The sequence below is a fragment of the Prionailurus bengalensis genome, chromosome A2, assembly GCF_016509475.1.
Source record: "Prionailurus bengalensis isolate Pbe53 chromosome A2, Fcat_Pben_1.1_paternal_pri, whole genome shotgun sequence".
Classification (NCBI taxonomy): Eukaryota; Metazoa; Chordata; class Mammalia; order Carnivora; family Felidae; genus Prionailurus; species Prionailurus bengalensis.
In genome coordinates this window covers 62,075,699-62,092,184 of record NC_057348.1, presented here as the reverse complement: position 1 = coordinate 62,092,184, position 16,486 = coordinate 62,075,699, and the positions used below count along the sequence as shown (strand labels likewise).

Here is a 16,486-nt window from a genome sequence, read left to right as displayed (position 1 = left end):
CAGTGTGACACCTTCCGGACTTAGGGATTAGCAAAACTCAGAGTCCTAGGAGAGGTTTCAAGCAGGGGAGGGAGGCCATGTGCCTCGAGTGCCCCCGAGGTGACGCCCGGAGCTGGGGGGCCTGCGGGGTGGTGGCCTGCTGCATTACCTCTGCCACATGGATCTCGTGGCCTCCTGCTGCCACAGAGCAGGACTTTCCCAGCGGGGTCAGCAGCTCGGGCCGTCCTAGAAAATGCTCCTGGATTCTTTTAAGGTTGGCAGTTAATTCAAATTTTAAAAATCCTCTGACCACAAACAACAGAACAGTTCTGACGGCCACGTTTGCCCTTGGAATGCTAGCGTGCCCTTAGCAGCGCTGGCCTGGCCATCCCTCATGTGATGGAGAGGTTACTTGTACCTGAGCGCAGCCAGTTAGAGCGGAGACTCTGCTCTCCTGTGGGGAGCTCACAGGGTGACTTTGGGGTACGGGAAGAGAGTCAGCTTTGCTGCTTCTGACAACCTGAGGCCGTCCGTGGTCCCTGCAATGGCTGGGAACGTGCCAAGGGGTCCTGTCCGGCGAAGTATCCACCTGGGAGCACGGTGTTCCCAGTACATGTGATAGCAATAATGGATTGGCAGAGCTTTTTAAAAAAAGAGTAAGAGGTGTGTGGAGTTGGTAGGACGGCGGTACGTATTATCAGCGCAAAGGGAAGAGCCCTGTCCCCCTGGGACGGGAATGGGCCCAAGGTCAGCACACCTGAACTTGCCCTCCCCTCTGGCGTCACCCGGTGTGTGATCTTCTCAGCTCATCAACGCACTGGGGACACGGGTGCCTTCTGGTCAGGTGCGGCGAGGTGCCTGGCACTTCCAGTCAGGTGCGGCGAGAGGTGCCTCGCAAGAAGGGGCACCCGGCAAACGTCTGTTCAGTCTGCAGAGATGCGTATGGCGGAAAAGCAAGAAGATTCCTTATGATTTTTCTGTTTTTTTTTATGAAAGGTCCAGGATTCAGGGAGAGGGGCTTTGGTTAAACATGGGGTACACACGTATCAAACACCTTTGTAGCTAAACTCGGAATGGGTCTGGGGGACGTGCGTCCTGCTGTCTTCCTGCAGCTCCTGTGGGCTCTGGGTGCCCCCGACACGGCCGCTGGGTCCTTCCAGACGGGTCTCCTGTGCACCCTGCTGGCGTCTCCCGCGGCTCAGCTCTTGTCACTGCTCTTGAGGGTCAGCCAGGTACCCGCAGCCCGTCCGCCTGGTCCTGCTGTCCCGGGTCCTCCCTCGCCGCGGGACCCCTGCCTGAACAGCCACCTTCTCCCGCAGGAGCCCAGTGGGCCACGCCGAGTGAAGCCCCACCTGCCCCCGAGGAGGGCGCCCATGGGGGCAGCACAGGGTAGGTGTGCGTTTAAAAAAGCCTGAAAGGTGAAGTCACGGCAGCGGCCAAGGATGAGGTCTGGACGGGGTGGTGCCAGGAGGGCCCCCTCCGTCCTGGCTGAGCCTCTTCAAGAGGCCAGTGCGCTGCACAGACCTTGTGTCTCCTGCGACCTTTGCACTGTGTTTGTTGTGGGGACAGTGAGTGTCATCTCGTGCGCTAAGAGCCCTCACAAGGGGTTGTGCAGCCCCCGCCAAGATGCCACGTGCAAGGGCCTCTCTGGCAGTCGGGTCCTGGGTCTCAGGGACCCATCTTGCTGGGGTCACAGGGAGGGGCATGTCCTGAAGGAGGCTCTCTCCCTGAGAATCCTGAATCCTTGGTTTAATGTCCTAAATCTGACTCTTTTTAAATCAGGCCCTAACTCCCATGGCAGGACACCAGAGGCTCGGAAGATACACAAGGTAAACGGAACAGCCAACAGGGCTGGCTCTCTGCTATCTCCCTCGGCTGTGGCCCGGACACGGCTGGTCAGGCCCAGGGAGGGATGGGGACAGCAGGGGCCAGTGCACAGGGCAGGTCCTGCGGGGAGAGAGGCCAGCTGTCATGAGTCCCCGTGGAGGCTACTCGAGAAGGGCTGTGGCTGTCAGAGTCGGGAAAGCCACGTGTGTACAAGCAGTGACGTTTGGAAGCTGGGCCTGGGGTGTGTCCAGGGGACAAGTCGCTTGAAGCAGAGGCCCTTGTTGGCTCCTGGGCCCCGAGAGGGGACACGGGACAAGTCTAGACAAGCAGACACGGCCTGTGACCCAGGGCAGGCTGAAAGGCAGCTTCGAAGTAGCTCAGCCACATCATGGCTCTTCTTTGGGGACCAGTGTGACTGTGCTGCAGGCATGTGACTCTTGTCTGGCCAGCATTTGGGGCACAGGAGGCTTCTTATGCTTTTGAATCTCTGCCTCCTTGCTGAGACTCTGTCCCCAGGTCTGAGTCCAGGATGCTCTCCCCTCTGCTCCCCTGCTTGGAGATGCCCGATCCCCACCCCCACGCGGCCTCTCTGCCCTCCCGCTGTGAGCCTCAAAGCCCCACTGCTCTGGCAGGTCCAGGTCAGCCCCCTGGAGGGCAGGTGACACCCCACAGCTCTCTGTAGAGGCAGAAGATCTGGTCCCAGGGCCACATGCCTCCTCCCCAGACCCCTGCCCAGCCTGAGGCTTGAGGAGGTCCGGGCCCACCCCCTGAGAGCGCTCACAAGCCGTGGCTCAGAGGACACAGTATGGCCCCAGAGGATGGAATGCACTGAGATGTTAACCTCGTCCTGACTTTGTATTTTGCAGCGTAACACTCTCCCTGGGTGCGCCGGGGCCCGCAGAAGGGCAGCAGGCGGTGACGATGCAGGCGGTCCGACCCCGGAGCTGGAGGCCTGCGGAGCTGACCCCCGCCAGCGGGCTGAGGGGGAGGAGGGGGCACAAGGTGACGTCAGGGCTGGGTGTGCGACGCCAGGCCCTTCCTGTCCTGGGCCCCTGGGGAGTTGGGCCCAATGACCCTGGATGCTCTGGTCACATGTGAACCAGGCCCATCGAGACAGCCATCAGTTTTGTTCCAAATTCCTGGCCGTTTCAGTGTTTACTTACGTGGGTCTGGTCACGCCTTTTAAAAAGTCAGGAGTAGACTTAACTTTTTTTTTTGAGTGTTCTGAGATTTGACGCTTTCAACTATTTCTGCTGCACAGCAGTGGGTAGCTGCAGCTCCAGACCAGGCAGGAGCTGAGCGCTGAGCCGGCAGGGACGGGGTCCCGGTGGGGGCAGCCAAGCAGCCAGTCAGGGCCACCCGAGGGGCCGCCGGGGACCTGGGCCGGCAGGTGCACGTGGCTGCAGGGGTCGGGGTGGTGGGCTGTGTGAGTGGTGTTTCCTGGCTTCAGGCCACCCAGGGCCTCGAGTCCCAGCTGCAGGTGCCAGCCGCAGATGCTGCCATGCGGACAGTGTTGGTAGGGCTGGTGCCGGTGGTGGGCACAGCACCCCACACGTGGGGGATAGGGTGTCGAGCACCTGGGTTCTGTGACTGGTTGAGGCCCGGGGCCAGCGGCATGCAGTGCAGGCGCCTGGCCCGCGGGAATTGGAGGTCACACTTGCCCCAGGACGGCCACCTGCGGCCGACAGCTGGTCACGCACATGGGGCCGGGAGCCTGGGGGTTCAGCCCGGCAGACCAGACTCGAGGAGGTCGTCAAGGAAGGACAGCCCATTGTACATGCACCAAGGGTCCCCCCCCCTTGCCTAGCGCCTCCTCCCCAGCAGGTGCTCCTTGGCTTCCACTGCTGGTGGCGGCCCTAGAGCCGCACCGCCTTCCGCCTCTGAACAGGTTGGGATCCTCCTATCAAGCAATCACCCGAGAAAGCGGGGCTGCAGCGGCCTCCTCTTGGAGACATGAGATGGGGGGTGGGACCCTCTGATGAAGTGCTCGGCTCCAGAGAGGTTACGCAACGGAGCTGTGAGAGGTGCTTCTCCCAGGTGGCCCCCCCCTCTTCCTCCTCCTCCTCTGCCTGGCCCTGCCCTCCCCCCTCCTCCCCGCTCCTTCCCCTCCTCCCCCTGCTCCTCCCTCCCCCTCCTTTCTGCTCTTCTCTTGGTCCTCCTCCTCCTCCTCCTCCCTCCTGCTCCTCCCACTCTTTCCCCCTATCCCTCCCCCCGCTCCTCCCCCTTCTCCCTCTTCTTCTCCCTCCTCCTCCTCTCAGATAGTCCTCCCCCTGCTCCTCCCTCCTCCTCCCTCCCCCACCTCCCCCCCTCTCTTCCCACTTCCTCTCTGCTCTTCTCATAGTCCTCCCCCCTCCTCCTCCCCCTCCTCCCCCTGCTCCTGCATCCTCCTCCTCCTCTGGCCCTGATCTCCTCCTCCTCCTTCCTGCTCCTTCCACCCCCTCCTCTCTGTTCTTGTTCTGATTCTCCCCTCCTTCCCCTCCTCTTCCTCAATACACATAGTGAAAACTATAAATTGTGAGGCAGATACAGCAGCAGACTGTGGCATAATTCTGGTAGAAAATCCTAAGTATGAAGAGCACTCTGCCCTGATAATGACCATATGAGAAATGCGTCCCCACTTCACCCAGACTGAAACGGTGGTTACTGCGTGCAGCCGGGTGCTCTGTAGACCTCGTTGCTCTACACGGAAACGCAAATCCTATAACACGGTGCATATGTGCAGAGGTGTGTGTATACATAAAAGGATTTACTGTCAGGAATTAGTTCATGCGCTCATGGAAGCTGGCAGTCCTCATGGACCCACAGTCCACAAGCTGGAGACCCAGGAGCACCAATGTTTCAGCTCAAATCCAAAGACAGGAAAAAGCAGATGTTCTGCTCAGAGGCCGTCAGGCAGAAGGAACTCTCTCTTACTCTGGAAGGTGGGCCTCTTGTTGTATTCAGGCCTTCACCTGATTGGACGAGGTCCACCCACACTGGGTGGGCACCTGGCTTTACTCAGTGGAGCCGTTTATTTTATTTATTATTGTTTTTAATTTTTTAATGTTTATTTTTGAGAGAGAGAGAGAGAGAGAAAAATAGCTCACGAGTGGGGGAGCGGCAGAGAGGAGGGAAACACAGAATCCAAAGGAGGCTCCAGGCCCTGAGCTGTCAGCACAGAGACTGATGTGGGGCTCAAACCCACAAACTGCAAAATCATGACCTGAGCCAAAGTCAGACACTTAACTGACTGAGCCACCCAGGTGCTCCTCAGTGCAGCCATTTAAATGTTCATCTCTCTGGAAATTCCCTTGTGGACACACCAAGAATAATGTTCAACCAAATGTCTGCACACCCATGACCCAGTCCCGCTGACATAGAATTAGCAGGCACACTCAGATGGCAGGGGTGAGGTCTGTTAACACGTGTGCCTCTTCCCTGCTCCCCCTTAGTCCCCACCAGTGGGTCTGGACGACTTGCTGTGCTCCAGTGGCCGAGGGCACCACCGCCTTGGTCAGGCTTCGCAGCGTGGGCCACTTGCTGGATGGTGTCTGTGGCCTGTGGCTTGGGGACGGCATTTCTGGGGTACAGGTGAGCAGTTGTGGTTTTCAAATATCCTCGGGCCTTTGGGAAAGTCTCTCATTGATAAAAAGATTCCTTGCATTTCTGGGAATGCAAAGTGTGAGCCCAGATGTGGCCGTTGCTAATTTCGTCCTCCGGTCTCCCTCCCACGGCCCTGCGGGCGAAGAATCCAGATACAAATCCCCAAGAGCCCCAGGGCCTGGCCGGCCAGCTCTGGGACAGCAGCCCGACCCAGATGGAGCCCCGGGTGTCACCCGAGGCCTCCAGACCCTCCTCGGGAAGGAGAGGTCCAGCAGCCAAGCTCCCAAGAAGCTGGGCTCTGAGCCAGGCTACTGGCTCAGCAAGGAACCCTCAACCCCTGTCTGTTGAAGATGCACGTATCTCAGGGATTCTGATTCTGTCCATACGGTGGCCTCTCCATCTGGGTCCCCTGCTCCTCAGAGGGCCATTCAGCATGGCTCCTGTGGGCCCAGGAGGAGCAGCCATAAAACCAAGATACTTGCCCCTCTGCCCTTGACTCTTCCCTTTCTTCATGCATATATTGACTCACCTGGTGATGATGGACAAGTTACTTAAAAAAAAAAAACTCTGTGCCTCAGTTTGCTCCTCTGTGAAATGGGAATATTCACAGTACCTAGTTTGTAAGATTTTAGAAGGAGCAAATGAAGTCCTCCAGGCTCAGTGCTTTGCAGATGCAAAGTTTATTGTCATTATTATTACCCCTCCCCGCCCATGATCTCTGTCCCTGTGCTGGGCTTTCCTTTCTCTATTGCGGGGTTGACATCCCCTCCGGACAGATAAACTCCCTTCTTTGGGCGGAACAACAGGGCGCCCACCGCTGCTGCCTCTTCCCCGCCACAGGCCCACTGCTGCTGCCCGCAGTCGCACCATCACGAGGACGCAGACCCTCAGTCCTGGTGTCCTGTGCACAGATAGGCAGGTACTGACAGCTGCTCTCTCCCCGGGGACAGGTTTAACCCGACACAATGCGCACAGTGGCTGCACCTGCTGACCCTGTCCGTGCTGTGCTGTGTTTTTGTCACCCAGCCACTTCTGGTGAGTGGGGCCCTTCTGCTGGGGTCCCTTCCTATCAGCAGGGGCCTGGACGTGGAGCCAGGACTCCATTCAGGTGACGCGTGATGACATCTCTCCAACCCCATTTTTCACTCGAGGACACGGAGCCTTGGGACGCAGAGGCTCTGGACCCACCTCTCCCAGGGTGTGGGTGGGCGGGGAATCCTAGGCAGGTGACACTAGGGTGTGCCTGAGCCTGTGACCGGGACAGCTCCGTGGGTCACAGGGACGGGGGACGAGGACGGTGCCTTGTCTGATTTCTCCTTCCAGGTCGGCCTCGTGGCCTTGGGCTTTGCCTGGAGAAAGAGAGACGACCCACATTTCTTCACCGAGTCTCTGCGCGAGGCCACCAAGGACCTGGGCTCTGAGCTGGAAGGACATGTAAGGTCCCCCATGGCCCACCATGCAAGCCAGATGGAGGAGGTGAGGCCGCCCTCGGTGCCGTGGTCCAGCCTCCGCAGGCCGGTCTGAACTTCCTCTTTGGATTCAAACTCGACTGCGTTTTTGGAGACCCGTGGGTGTAATGTAGTTTCTCTGCTGCTTCATGTGCCCGTACGCGATGCGTGAGCACTCAAGACCTGTTTCCTTACCTCTGCCCCAATCCCGGAGAAATCAGAGCATCAAGAACAGTCGCCTATTGTATTTATTTTTTTTAGTTTTTACTTTATTTATTTTGAGAGAGAGAGAGAATCCCAACCAGGCTCTGCTCTGTCAGCACAGAGCCCAGCATGAGACTCAAATGCACGAACCTCAAGATCATGGCCTGAGCCTACTTTAAACTACTTTTTTAATGTTTATTAAAACATGTCTCTCTTGAAAGAGAGAGACAGAGTGTGAGCGGGGGAGGGGCAGAGAGAGCCAGAGACACAGAATCAGAAGCAGGTTCCAGACTCTGAACTGTCAGCACAAAGCCCGACATGGGGCTCAAACCCACAAACCATGAGATCGTGACCTGGGCGGAAGTCAGACGCTCAACCAGCTGAGCCACCCAGGCGCCCCATGAGCCTACTTTAAACTATTGAAGCAGATAAGAAGTAGAATTCTTGGCCATGATTTTGGAGAACTTCTAAGTCATGTGCATTTCACAACAAATCTAATTCTTGCTGCTTCCTCCCCCTCCTCCCATCAGTACCCCCCTTGTGTGTGCAGCCTTCTCTCGGGTGGGGTGGACAACACAAAGGCAGAGGAAGGTCTCCCGTGCGGAAGGGTACGGGCTGGTCCCCGGCAGGTGTCATGTCCTCCTGTGGAATGACCAGGGACACGCCCCAGCTCACTGATGGGCCTCACCCCTACCTTTCTCTCCCAACTGCCATCCTTCCGCAGGTGACCAGTGAGCCCTGAGGCTAACTGGCCTATGGCATGATTGCCTGAGTAACCCGTCGGCCCCCTGGTGATGGAGAGCACGTGCCGTGCATGTGCCCCGCCCTGACCACTTGTTCATACTCAGCGTGTTTCTCCCACCACCTCGTGCAGCGGGAGCGTCACTGCACCTGCTGTAAGATCAGTCACAGTGAAGCTGGGAGCAGTGATGTAATTACACCGAGGCCACCTGGGTGGTGACGAGGCTCTGGGCCGCAAGGCTTGGCCACACGCCTGCTGCACTTGGTGGCCCTCAGCACACGGCTCTGGTTTCTCTCACCTTCCTGGTCTCTTTTCTTTCTCCTTCTGTCCCACGGACAGTCGCCGCCCCTGTGCGGCAGGTCTGCTGGCCCTTCTGTGTCTTTGGCCTCCGGTTGCAGCCCGGTCACAGGTGCGGCCCTGATGCGGGGCTGGCGGCCAAGTCCCCCCCTCCCAAGGTGTCCCTGGGTGCGTCCTGTCCTCCTTGGGACTGAGGATGTTGCGATGGCTGCAGGGGGTGGGAGCATCCCTGCCCCAGGGCCCCACTCACGTGACCTCCCGGGACAGGGGTCTTTGACTTCTTAGGCGTCCTGAGCACCTAACCCATGCCCGTAATCAGTCAGTGCCAGACAGCTCCCCCTGTGCAGTGACATTGTCCCCAGAGCTGGCAGAGACCTGCCCCCCCACCGGCCCGCTGCTCGCCCGCCTGCTGTATGTGACCCGCACAAAGTGGCTCTGCCCCCAGCCCCAGGCCGCATGAACAGTCCGGACTGCGGGACCTCCTGCCCTTATCTGTGGTCCCCGGCTCACAGCACTGTCGTCCCCACAGATGGTGGCTGCCCGACAGCGAGCACGCCGCCTGCGCTGGGCACGTCCACCGTCCGCGGCCCAGCTCAGCGTCACCAGGGAGAGGATGAGGAGAGAGACCCGGACGCGGGTGGCCCTGAGGTGGGTGGTGGCCCGACGGGGTGGCTCTGCTCCCACCCCCCTGCAGAGGGGGCGCTGGTGGCCTGGGAGCGGGGGTTGTGGCATGCGGGTGGGGACCCAGCCGCAGGGGAGGGGCACCAAGGGGACGGTGGGTCCAGAGAGAGCAGGTTTGCAGGAGGCTGAGTCTTTTCCGTTTGCATGTGCCGTGACTAACAGTCTAGAAAATCCTACAAAAATGAACAAGAAAACAGGCAGAAGGGAATTGAGTCAGGTAACAGGCTATAAAACGAAAATGCAAAACGCAGGGCCCTTCACATACTTGAGAGGACTGTTTAGCGGGGCAGGGAAATAAAACACAAGAGACCCACACAGGCATCAGGTAGAGGAGAAGCGAGTGCAGCTGGAGGAACGTGAAGATGACTTAGAAACACATGCCCTCTTCTCCTTGACTGGGAAGAAGACACCCGTCTTCTAGAGTGCCGTCTAACGTTAGCTTACAACTGTAACGCGCTCTCAATCAAGGGCCAGCAGACCTTTCTGGTTTTCTTTTCTTTCTCTTCCTCCTCCCTCATCACTCGTTCTGGCCCATGATCAAGTCACTGTGGAAGAAGGAACATGGAGAACCAGCCAGGAAAACCCCAGAAGGCAGAGCCAGTGCGTGGGGCTCACTCTGCTGGCCGTGACGGTAAGACCGCAGCCCCCGAAGAGGGTGGCTCTGGGCACACGAATAAGAGACGGCCCCATGGAATGGATAAGGAAGTCCGGAAATTGACCCGAATGCAAATCCCACCCGATGCGAGTGTGTGACGAAGGCACCATCTCAGATCTTCAGGAAAACGAGGGAGCTTTTAACCAGGAATAATTGAACAGTCATGAGAGAAGCATAAAAACAGGGGCGCCTGGGTGGCGCAGTCGGTTAAGCGCCCGACTTCAGCCAGGTCACGATCTCGCGGTCCGGGAGTTCGAGCCCCGCATCGGGCTCTGGGCTGATGGCTCGGAGCCTGGAGCCTGTTTCCGATTCTGTGTCTCCCTCTCTCTCTGCCCCTCCCCCGTTCATGCTCTGTCTCTCTCTGTCCCAAAAATAAATAAACGTTGAAAAAAAAAATTTAAAAAAACAACAAATAAATAACTGGATACTTTTGTCATAAGACGTGCAAATTCCAAGTGGATGAAGATTTAAATGTGAAAGCAGAACCATGCAAGTCCCAGAAGAAAGTGTGTGTCAATTTCTCTGTGACCTGTGGGTGAGGAAAACGTCCCTGTGACCTAAAATCCAGAAATAGAAGAGGAAACAAATCTGGGGACATCAGACTCAAAGAAGAGACACCTGGTGTGACATAAGATGTCATACGTAAAGTAAAAAGACAGTGACAAACTAAGAGGAGTATCTTAACATACGAAGAGGTTTTAAAAAATGGAAAAAAGACCAACAACTCTTTAGAACAAAACTGGGCTCAGGAAGCCAACAGATGAGGGTAGCACTTGGGCTCGTAAGCAAGTGAATTGCAGACTAAAAGTGCAGAAATCTGCAGTGGTTTGGGGGTGAGCTGACGGGGAAGAGATGCTGTCACATAGCGCCCGTGTGAGTGTGGAATGGAACCGCCCCCATGGGGACCTGGGAAGCCCCGCACCGTCACAGATGCATTTACCTCGACCCAGCGGCCCCGCTCCGGGAAGCGCGTCAGCAAAACCTCGAGATGACCCAGGCACGAGACAGGCCGTGCGGGACCTCCTGCCATAGAAAGAGCCTAAAAATAACCCCGCTGTCTTGCGGGAGGCCAAGGCGTCTGGAGCACGAGGACTGTCCGCACAGACGGGGGACACCTCTCCATTACAGGAGAGAAGCAGGTGGGAAAGAATGTACGTGTGGGCTACCCGCCACTCGGCCAACCGCTAGGAATCGAGTTTCTGTGCATCCGCTTGTGCTCAGTGGAACGAGGGATTTCCTACCACTTTAGGAAACTGCTACTTAGGGGACAGAAAAGGAATAGGATTTTCAAAAATTTGCCTCAAGATGAAAACATTTGACCTTACAAGCCTGCTCCCTAACGACAGAGAAACTAGAGAGAAAGTCATCCAGCGGGTTCCACAACGGTATTTGTCATTAGCGCAGCGTTCTTGTCTTCATTCTGAGCGCTGGTTCGTGTGGGATGTGGCAAATGAGGGATTCTGTGACTTCCTAATTCTCAGTGTGGGAGAAGGGAGGTGCAGATTTGAGTCTGAAAAAGTTAAAACGTTATAGTCCTGACTTTGAACTAAAAGTGACTGTAAATATGTTGGGGCGCCTGGGCGGCTCAGTGGGTTAAGCGTCTGACTTGGATTTTATGATTTCAAGTCTGTGATAGAAAACGTGTAAGATAAGCCTGGAACATTTGGTAAGCAAGGAAACAATAACTAGACTCAGAAGCCAGTTTGAAGAGGCTTGAGTGGGTCAGAGATGGGTAATTAGACATAATTTCAGAGATCATGATAGAGATCGTGGTAACAATGAATTAAAGCTCATCAAATATCCATAGATTTGCCGTGACACCAGAAATGTAATTGATTTGCGCCGGCAGATATGTGGGAACCAACTTTCAAAAAGCCGGTAACAAAGTATCGGTCCTGTCCTCCCAAACTGCCCCTGGGAAATCACATAACAGGGAAGGAATATTTCTCTTTACAGAGGTATTCCAGCTAACAGATGAAAACAAAATGATAGGATTGGACCATTTTTCAGCCTTTAATGAATGAACGAGTCTAAGCATCAATCATCCACAAAGGCCACCATGAAGAAAAGAAGAAAGAACCAGACATTATGTGTCTCCTGGTGGGAAACACATCACCCAGGAGGGAACCTACCCCAAAGGGCCTGGTCCTAGTCTGGTCACGTTTTTGTGCTAACTTGCAGCTGACAAGAGAGCACGTGCTGGGGTCCCCGGGAGTCAGGACAGAGAGAGAGGGGAGCAGCGACAGCGCCAGTTCCCTCCACGCAAGTAGGGGTGCTGCCTGAGGGGGTAAGAGAGGCCGAAGCAGGAAACCGTGAATAGAATCTACTGTATCCACAGAGCAAGGAAGAAAAACTATCTGATCATCTCGATAGATGCAGAAGAAACCATTTGACCAAATTAGACATTCATTCATGGGGAGAAAACATCTGTGCAAACTAGGAATAGAAAAGAACTTCCGTAAAACAATAAAGGGGATCCATGAAAACCCTACACCTAACCTCACACTTAGTGGTGAGACAATGTGTGCTTTTATTTTTAAATTTGGTTTAATTTTTATTAATTTTTTTAAGTTTATTTTTATTTGAGAGAGAGAGAGCAAGCAGGGGAGGGACAGAGAGAGAGGGAGACAGAATCCCAAGCAGGCTCCACGCTGTCAGCACAGAGCCCGACATGGGGCTCGAACTCACAAACTGCAAGACCATGACCTGAGCTGAGATCAAGAGTCGGACGCTTAACGAGCTGAGCCTCCCAGGTGCCCCAGGGAGTGCTTTTAGGAATCAGAAACAAGGCAAGGATGTCCCCTCGTCTCTCCCTGATTAAACCTCCTGTGATAAGGCCTAGCCCATGCCATAGGCAGGAAGAGGAAATACACAGTTTACCAGTTTGAAAAGGAGAAATAGCACAGCCTCTTGCAAGAGGACAGGACTAGTCCGTACAGAAAACTCTCAAATATTCCGTGAAAAAGGCTCCTAGAACCCCTACGTGAATTGAGAAAAGCTGCAGGGGAAACGTCACCCTGCAGTCGGTTCTGTTCCCAAACACCAGCAGGGAATAGCTGGAATTTAAAATGCACAAAGGAATAGCGTATACAGTAGTACAACAGAAGTGAAGCTCTTAGATACAAATCCAAGAACACACGTGCAGAATTTGTATGCTGAAAACCACGGAACACTAATGAAAGACATCCAAGAAGATATAAAGACACGGAGAGACCTGTCCGTTGGCTGGGATCCTTGTGTGAAGGTGTGAGTTCTTCCCAAGTGATCCATAGGAACTGAGTGTACTCCCAACCAGCATTCCGCAAGCTTTTTCATAGATCTTGACACACTGGTTCTGAAACTTCAATAGAAAGCGCAAGAATTAGGGTACCAGAACAATTCTGGAAAAGAACAAACAAAGCCAGAGGACTGACTTTAGGACTTACCGTAAAGCCTCGACAACCAAGACACCATGGAATTGGTGATAGAACAGACCCAAAGATCGGGGACAGATGGACAGACCAACACAAATACACTCAGTTGATTTTTTGATGGGACATGAAGGCCCGTCTCATTGGAGAAAGGGTAGTCTTTTTAAAAATGGTACCAGTAGGGGCGCCTGGGTGGCGCAGTTGGTTGAGGGACCAACTTTGACTCAGGTCATGATCTCACAGTTTGTGGGTTCGAGCCCTGCGTCGGGCTCTGTGCTGACGGCTCAGAGCCTGGAACCTGCTTCGGATTCTGTGTCTCCCTCTCTTTGCCCCTCCCTGCTCATGTTCTGTTTCTCTCTCTCAAAAATAAAATGAACATTAAAAAAAAGTTTACTTATTTATTTTGAAACAGAGAGAGAGACAGGGAGAGAGAATCCCAAGCAGGCTCTGTGCTGACAGCTCGGGGCCTGGAGCTTGCTTCCGATTCTGTGTCTCCCTCTCTCTCTCTGCCCCTTCCCAGCTCACACACTCTCTCTGTCTCTCAACAATAAATAAATGTAAAACAATTTTTAAAAAATGGTACCAGGAGGGGTGCCTGGGTGGCTCCCAGTCAGTTAAGTGTCTGACTTTTGATCTCAGCTCACGTCTTGATCCCAGAGTGGTGAGTTCAAGCTCCATGCTGGGTTCCATGCTGGGCATGAAGCCTACTTTAAAAAAAAAAAAAAAAAATGGTGCTAGGAAAATTAGATTTCAATATGTGGTAAAAAAAAAAAAAAAAAAAAAAGAACCTCAGTACATACTTCAACTTATACAAAAATTCACCCAGGGGTTTCAAAGGTCCATTCCACGAAAAATATTTTGCTGGGTCTGTGCACACAGCCAATTTTAAACTGTATTTCTTACAGAGACGTTTGCATGCACACCCTCATGCTGCTCCTGCATTGGTTTGTACTGTGTGGGAAAGTCTCCCAGGATGAATATTCCCTCAATCAAGCTATCCGGAATGAGTTTACAAGGTAGGATGTTTGCTCAGACTTCTCTGAACCCAGGGCCACCGCACCAAGGACTGGTTTGTCATGGACAGCATCACTGACGGGGAGGTCCTGGAGCCTGGGGTTCCAGGGTGAGAGTTACTTTACTCTGTTACTTTTTTTTTTTCAGTAGGAATTTTTTGTAATGTTTGTTTATTCTTGAGAGAGAGGGAGAGAGAGAGAGAGCATGTGTGCGCATATGAGTGGGAGCAGGGCAGAGAGAGAGGGAGACACAGAATCTGAAGCAGGCTCCAGGCTCTGAGCTGTCAGCACAGAGCCCGACACGGGGCTTGAACTCACAAACCACGAGGTCATGACCTGAACTGAAGTCGGGCGCTCAACCCCCTGAGCCACCCAGCTGCCCCTACTCTGTTATTTTGAACAAAAGTCTGTCTGTCTGCTATTACAGGCCATCTGTCAGAGAAGAAAGGGATCCATCCTCTCCCTCGGGACACTTTCCTTTTACAAAATTGAGGTCCAGAGAGGGTGTTTCACCACTTATCCCGCATGTGAAATCTGGAAAAAATTGTCAGATATTGGCTCGGGCACTGTTGTCCCCACTGTTGACAGGAGGCCTCTTTTTGGCAGACTTTGGGCACATTTATAGCATCTCAGTTTCATTAATAGCGAAACGATATTTTGAGGTGCCTTAAGGTCTGGCGCGAAGATGCTAAATCAGGTTATTGAGGTTGTTTTTGTGGGTTTTTTTGTTTTTTTTTTTGTTTGTTTTTTTTGCGGAGAACATCTGAGTTTTTCAGCCAAAGGCTGCTGTGATTCATAACCAATGGCCGCAGTTTCAAGCAGTGGTAAGACCCTCGAGTTGTCTACCATTTCTCATATGCTCATTTGTTTCTTCCTGCTGTTAATAGTACATATTCGTTGTGGGTAAACACAGAAGAATGGAAACATAGAAAGCAGAAAATGCTCAATAAAAAAAAACAAAACACTACCATCCAGGGGCAACCACGGACAGCATTTTGTTGTGCCATAATTTTCTCCACGTTTTGGTGGTTCCAAAATTGAGACATGAACTGTATCAATGTGGACACTTAATGTGCCCGTTCCTTTTTTTTTTTTTTGAAAGTTGTTATTAAGTGACTTTATTTTCTCCTGCCAAAAAATATTCAGTCTGAGAGTTCTTTTCAAAGAAGTTTGGCTTTGATTTCTGAAGTGCATGACACAAACTCATATAGATTCTTTACTGTGGTCAAGGAGGCGGAAATAAAATACCATGTTCCAACATCTACTTTCTCTTTCTCTGGAGAATATTAAAAATAAATTTTTAAATGTTTATTTTTGAAAGAGAAAGAGACAGAGCAGGAGTGGGTGAGGGGCAGAGAAAGGGAGACACAGAATCCAAAGCAGGCTCTAGGCTCTGAGATAGTAGCACAGAGCCCGATGTGGGGCTCGAACTCACGAACCATGAGATCATGACCTGAGCAAAGTCAGGCGCTTAACCAACTGAGCCACCCAGGTGCCACTCTCTGGAGAATATTTTGAAACACATTCCTGGATTTTTTTTCTATGAATTTGTTGCCTTTGACTAATTCAACTTGATGGACTTTATTTTTGTTGATGTCAGGGGGACATATGTGGGTGGCTGGCAAATCCATTTAATTTACCTATTACTTAAGGACATATTTGCTTTGGTCTTCTATGAGAGAGGTGGTGATTGACGCCCACCCAGATGATGGCTAGCAAATGCAGGTCTAGGGCCCACTAGTATTGGGAGCAGGACGTCCACGTTCATGAGTCTGGACTCTGTACTGAACACAGGAACACAGCTGCTCACCAGAGAATGTTCTAGCAGTGCAACTGCCCCCCCACCTTTGCAGCAACTGCGGTTAGTTCCATTAATGACCAACTTCTCAGCTTTCTGCCCGCTTGCACACAACATATGTTGTGCCAGCAGGAGGCGCTGTGTGCAAAGCAAAGTGACCATTTGGGTGGTTCTCTCTGGAAAAGGAGATGAAAACCGGAGATATTTCTGGCTCGGATCGTTTATTTTTGATCTCCTATTTTGTAAGTCAGCATTACTTGACATACTTCTCATACGAGAAGTTCCTCTCGGTCCCCAAATCAGAAACATCACAGCTGAGATAATATTTGTGCAAAGTCTCACATGTAGAGCAATGGATATGCTTGGATTCGTGGCTCAGATGCTGGTCCCGTTGGTTTGTGTAGACCTGTGTCTCCCACTGCGACGCAAAATCTCACTACCTCTGGATGTGCCGGCCACCAGGCAGGGGAGGGGTATTGATGTGTCCTGGCTTGTACTGGGATGCCTCAAGGGGGACCCTCTCCCCCTACCCTCCCCTGGTACCTAATCCTGAAAATTCAGCAGCTTTTCACGGTTCAGCGTTTGCCAGCATCCAGGAAGCACCAACTACGTCTATTTGAGGGACCGGGCTTTGTTTGCTTAGTAGGGGACTTGGGCAAGTCCATTGACCTTGGGCCTGCGTATCCCCATCTGCACAGCGAGGCAGCTGGGCAGCTTGATTTCTTCTGTCATAGAAAAACAATGATCATGAGATTGGGTTCCATCATATTTAAGTTTTATCTGAAGTTTTTCTGGACTCTATCAAGTCTCCAGGAAAGTCCCAAGTTAAACAGAAGCAAACCACCCAATA

General features: G+C 53.1%; 1 protein-coding gene across 1 annotated transcript in view; it reads left to right on the top strand.

Annotated features, from left to right (window-relative positions):
• The window catches only part of PKD1L1 (polycystin 1 like 1, transient receptor potential channel interacting), a 115,331-nt gene that overhangs the window by 84,732 nt on the left and 14,113 nt on the right, over nt 1–16,486 (top strand). Inside the window, 9 exon segments of the mRNA XM_043588424.1 lie at nt 1,092–1,211; nt 1,299–1,368; nt 1,762–1,808; nt 2,673–2,808; nt 5,238–5,376; nt 6,339–6,423; nt 6,712–6,864; nt 8,609–8,727; nt 13,731–13,841. Coding sequence (XP_043444359.1) covers nt 1,092–1,211; nt 1,299–1,368; nt 1,762–1,808; nt 2,673–2,808; nt 5,238–5,376; nt 6,339–6,423; nt 6,712–6,864; nt 8,609–8,727; nt 13,731–13,841 — 980 coding nt within the window.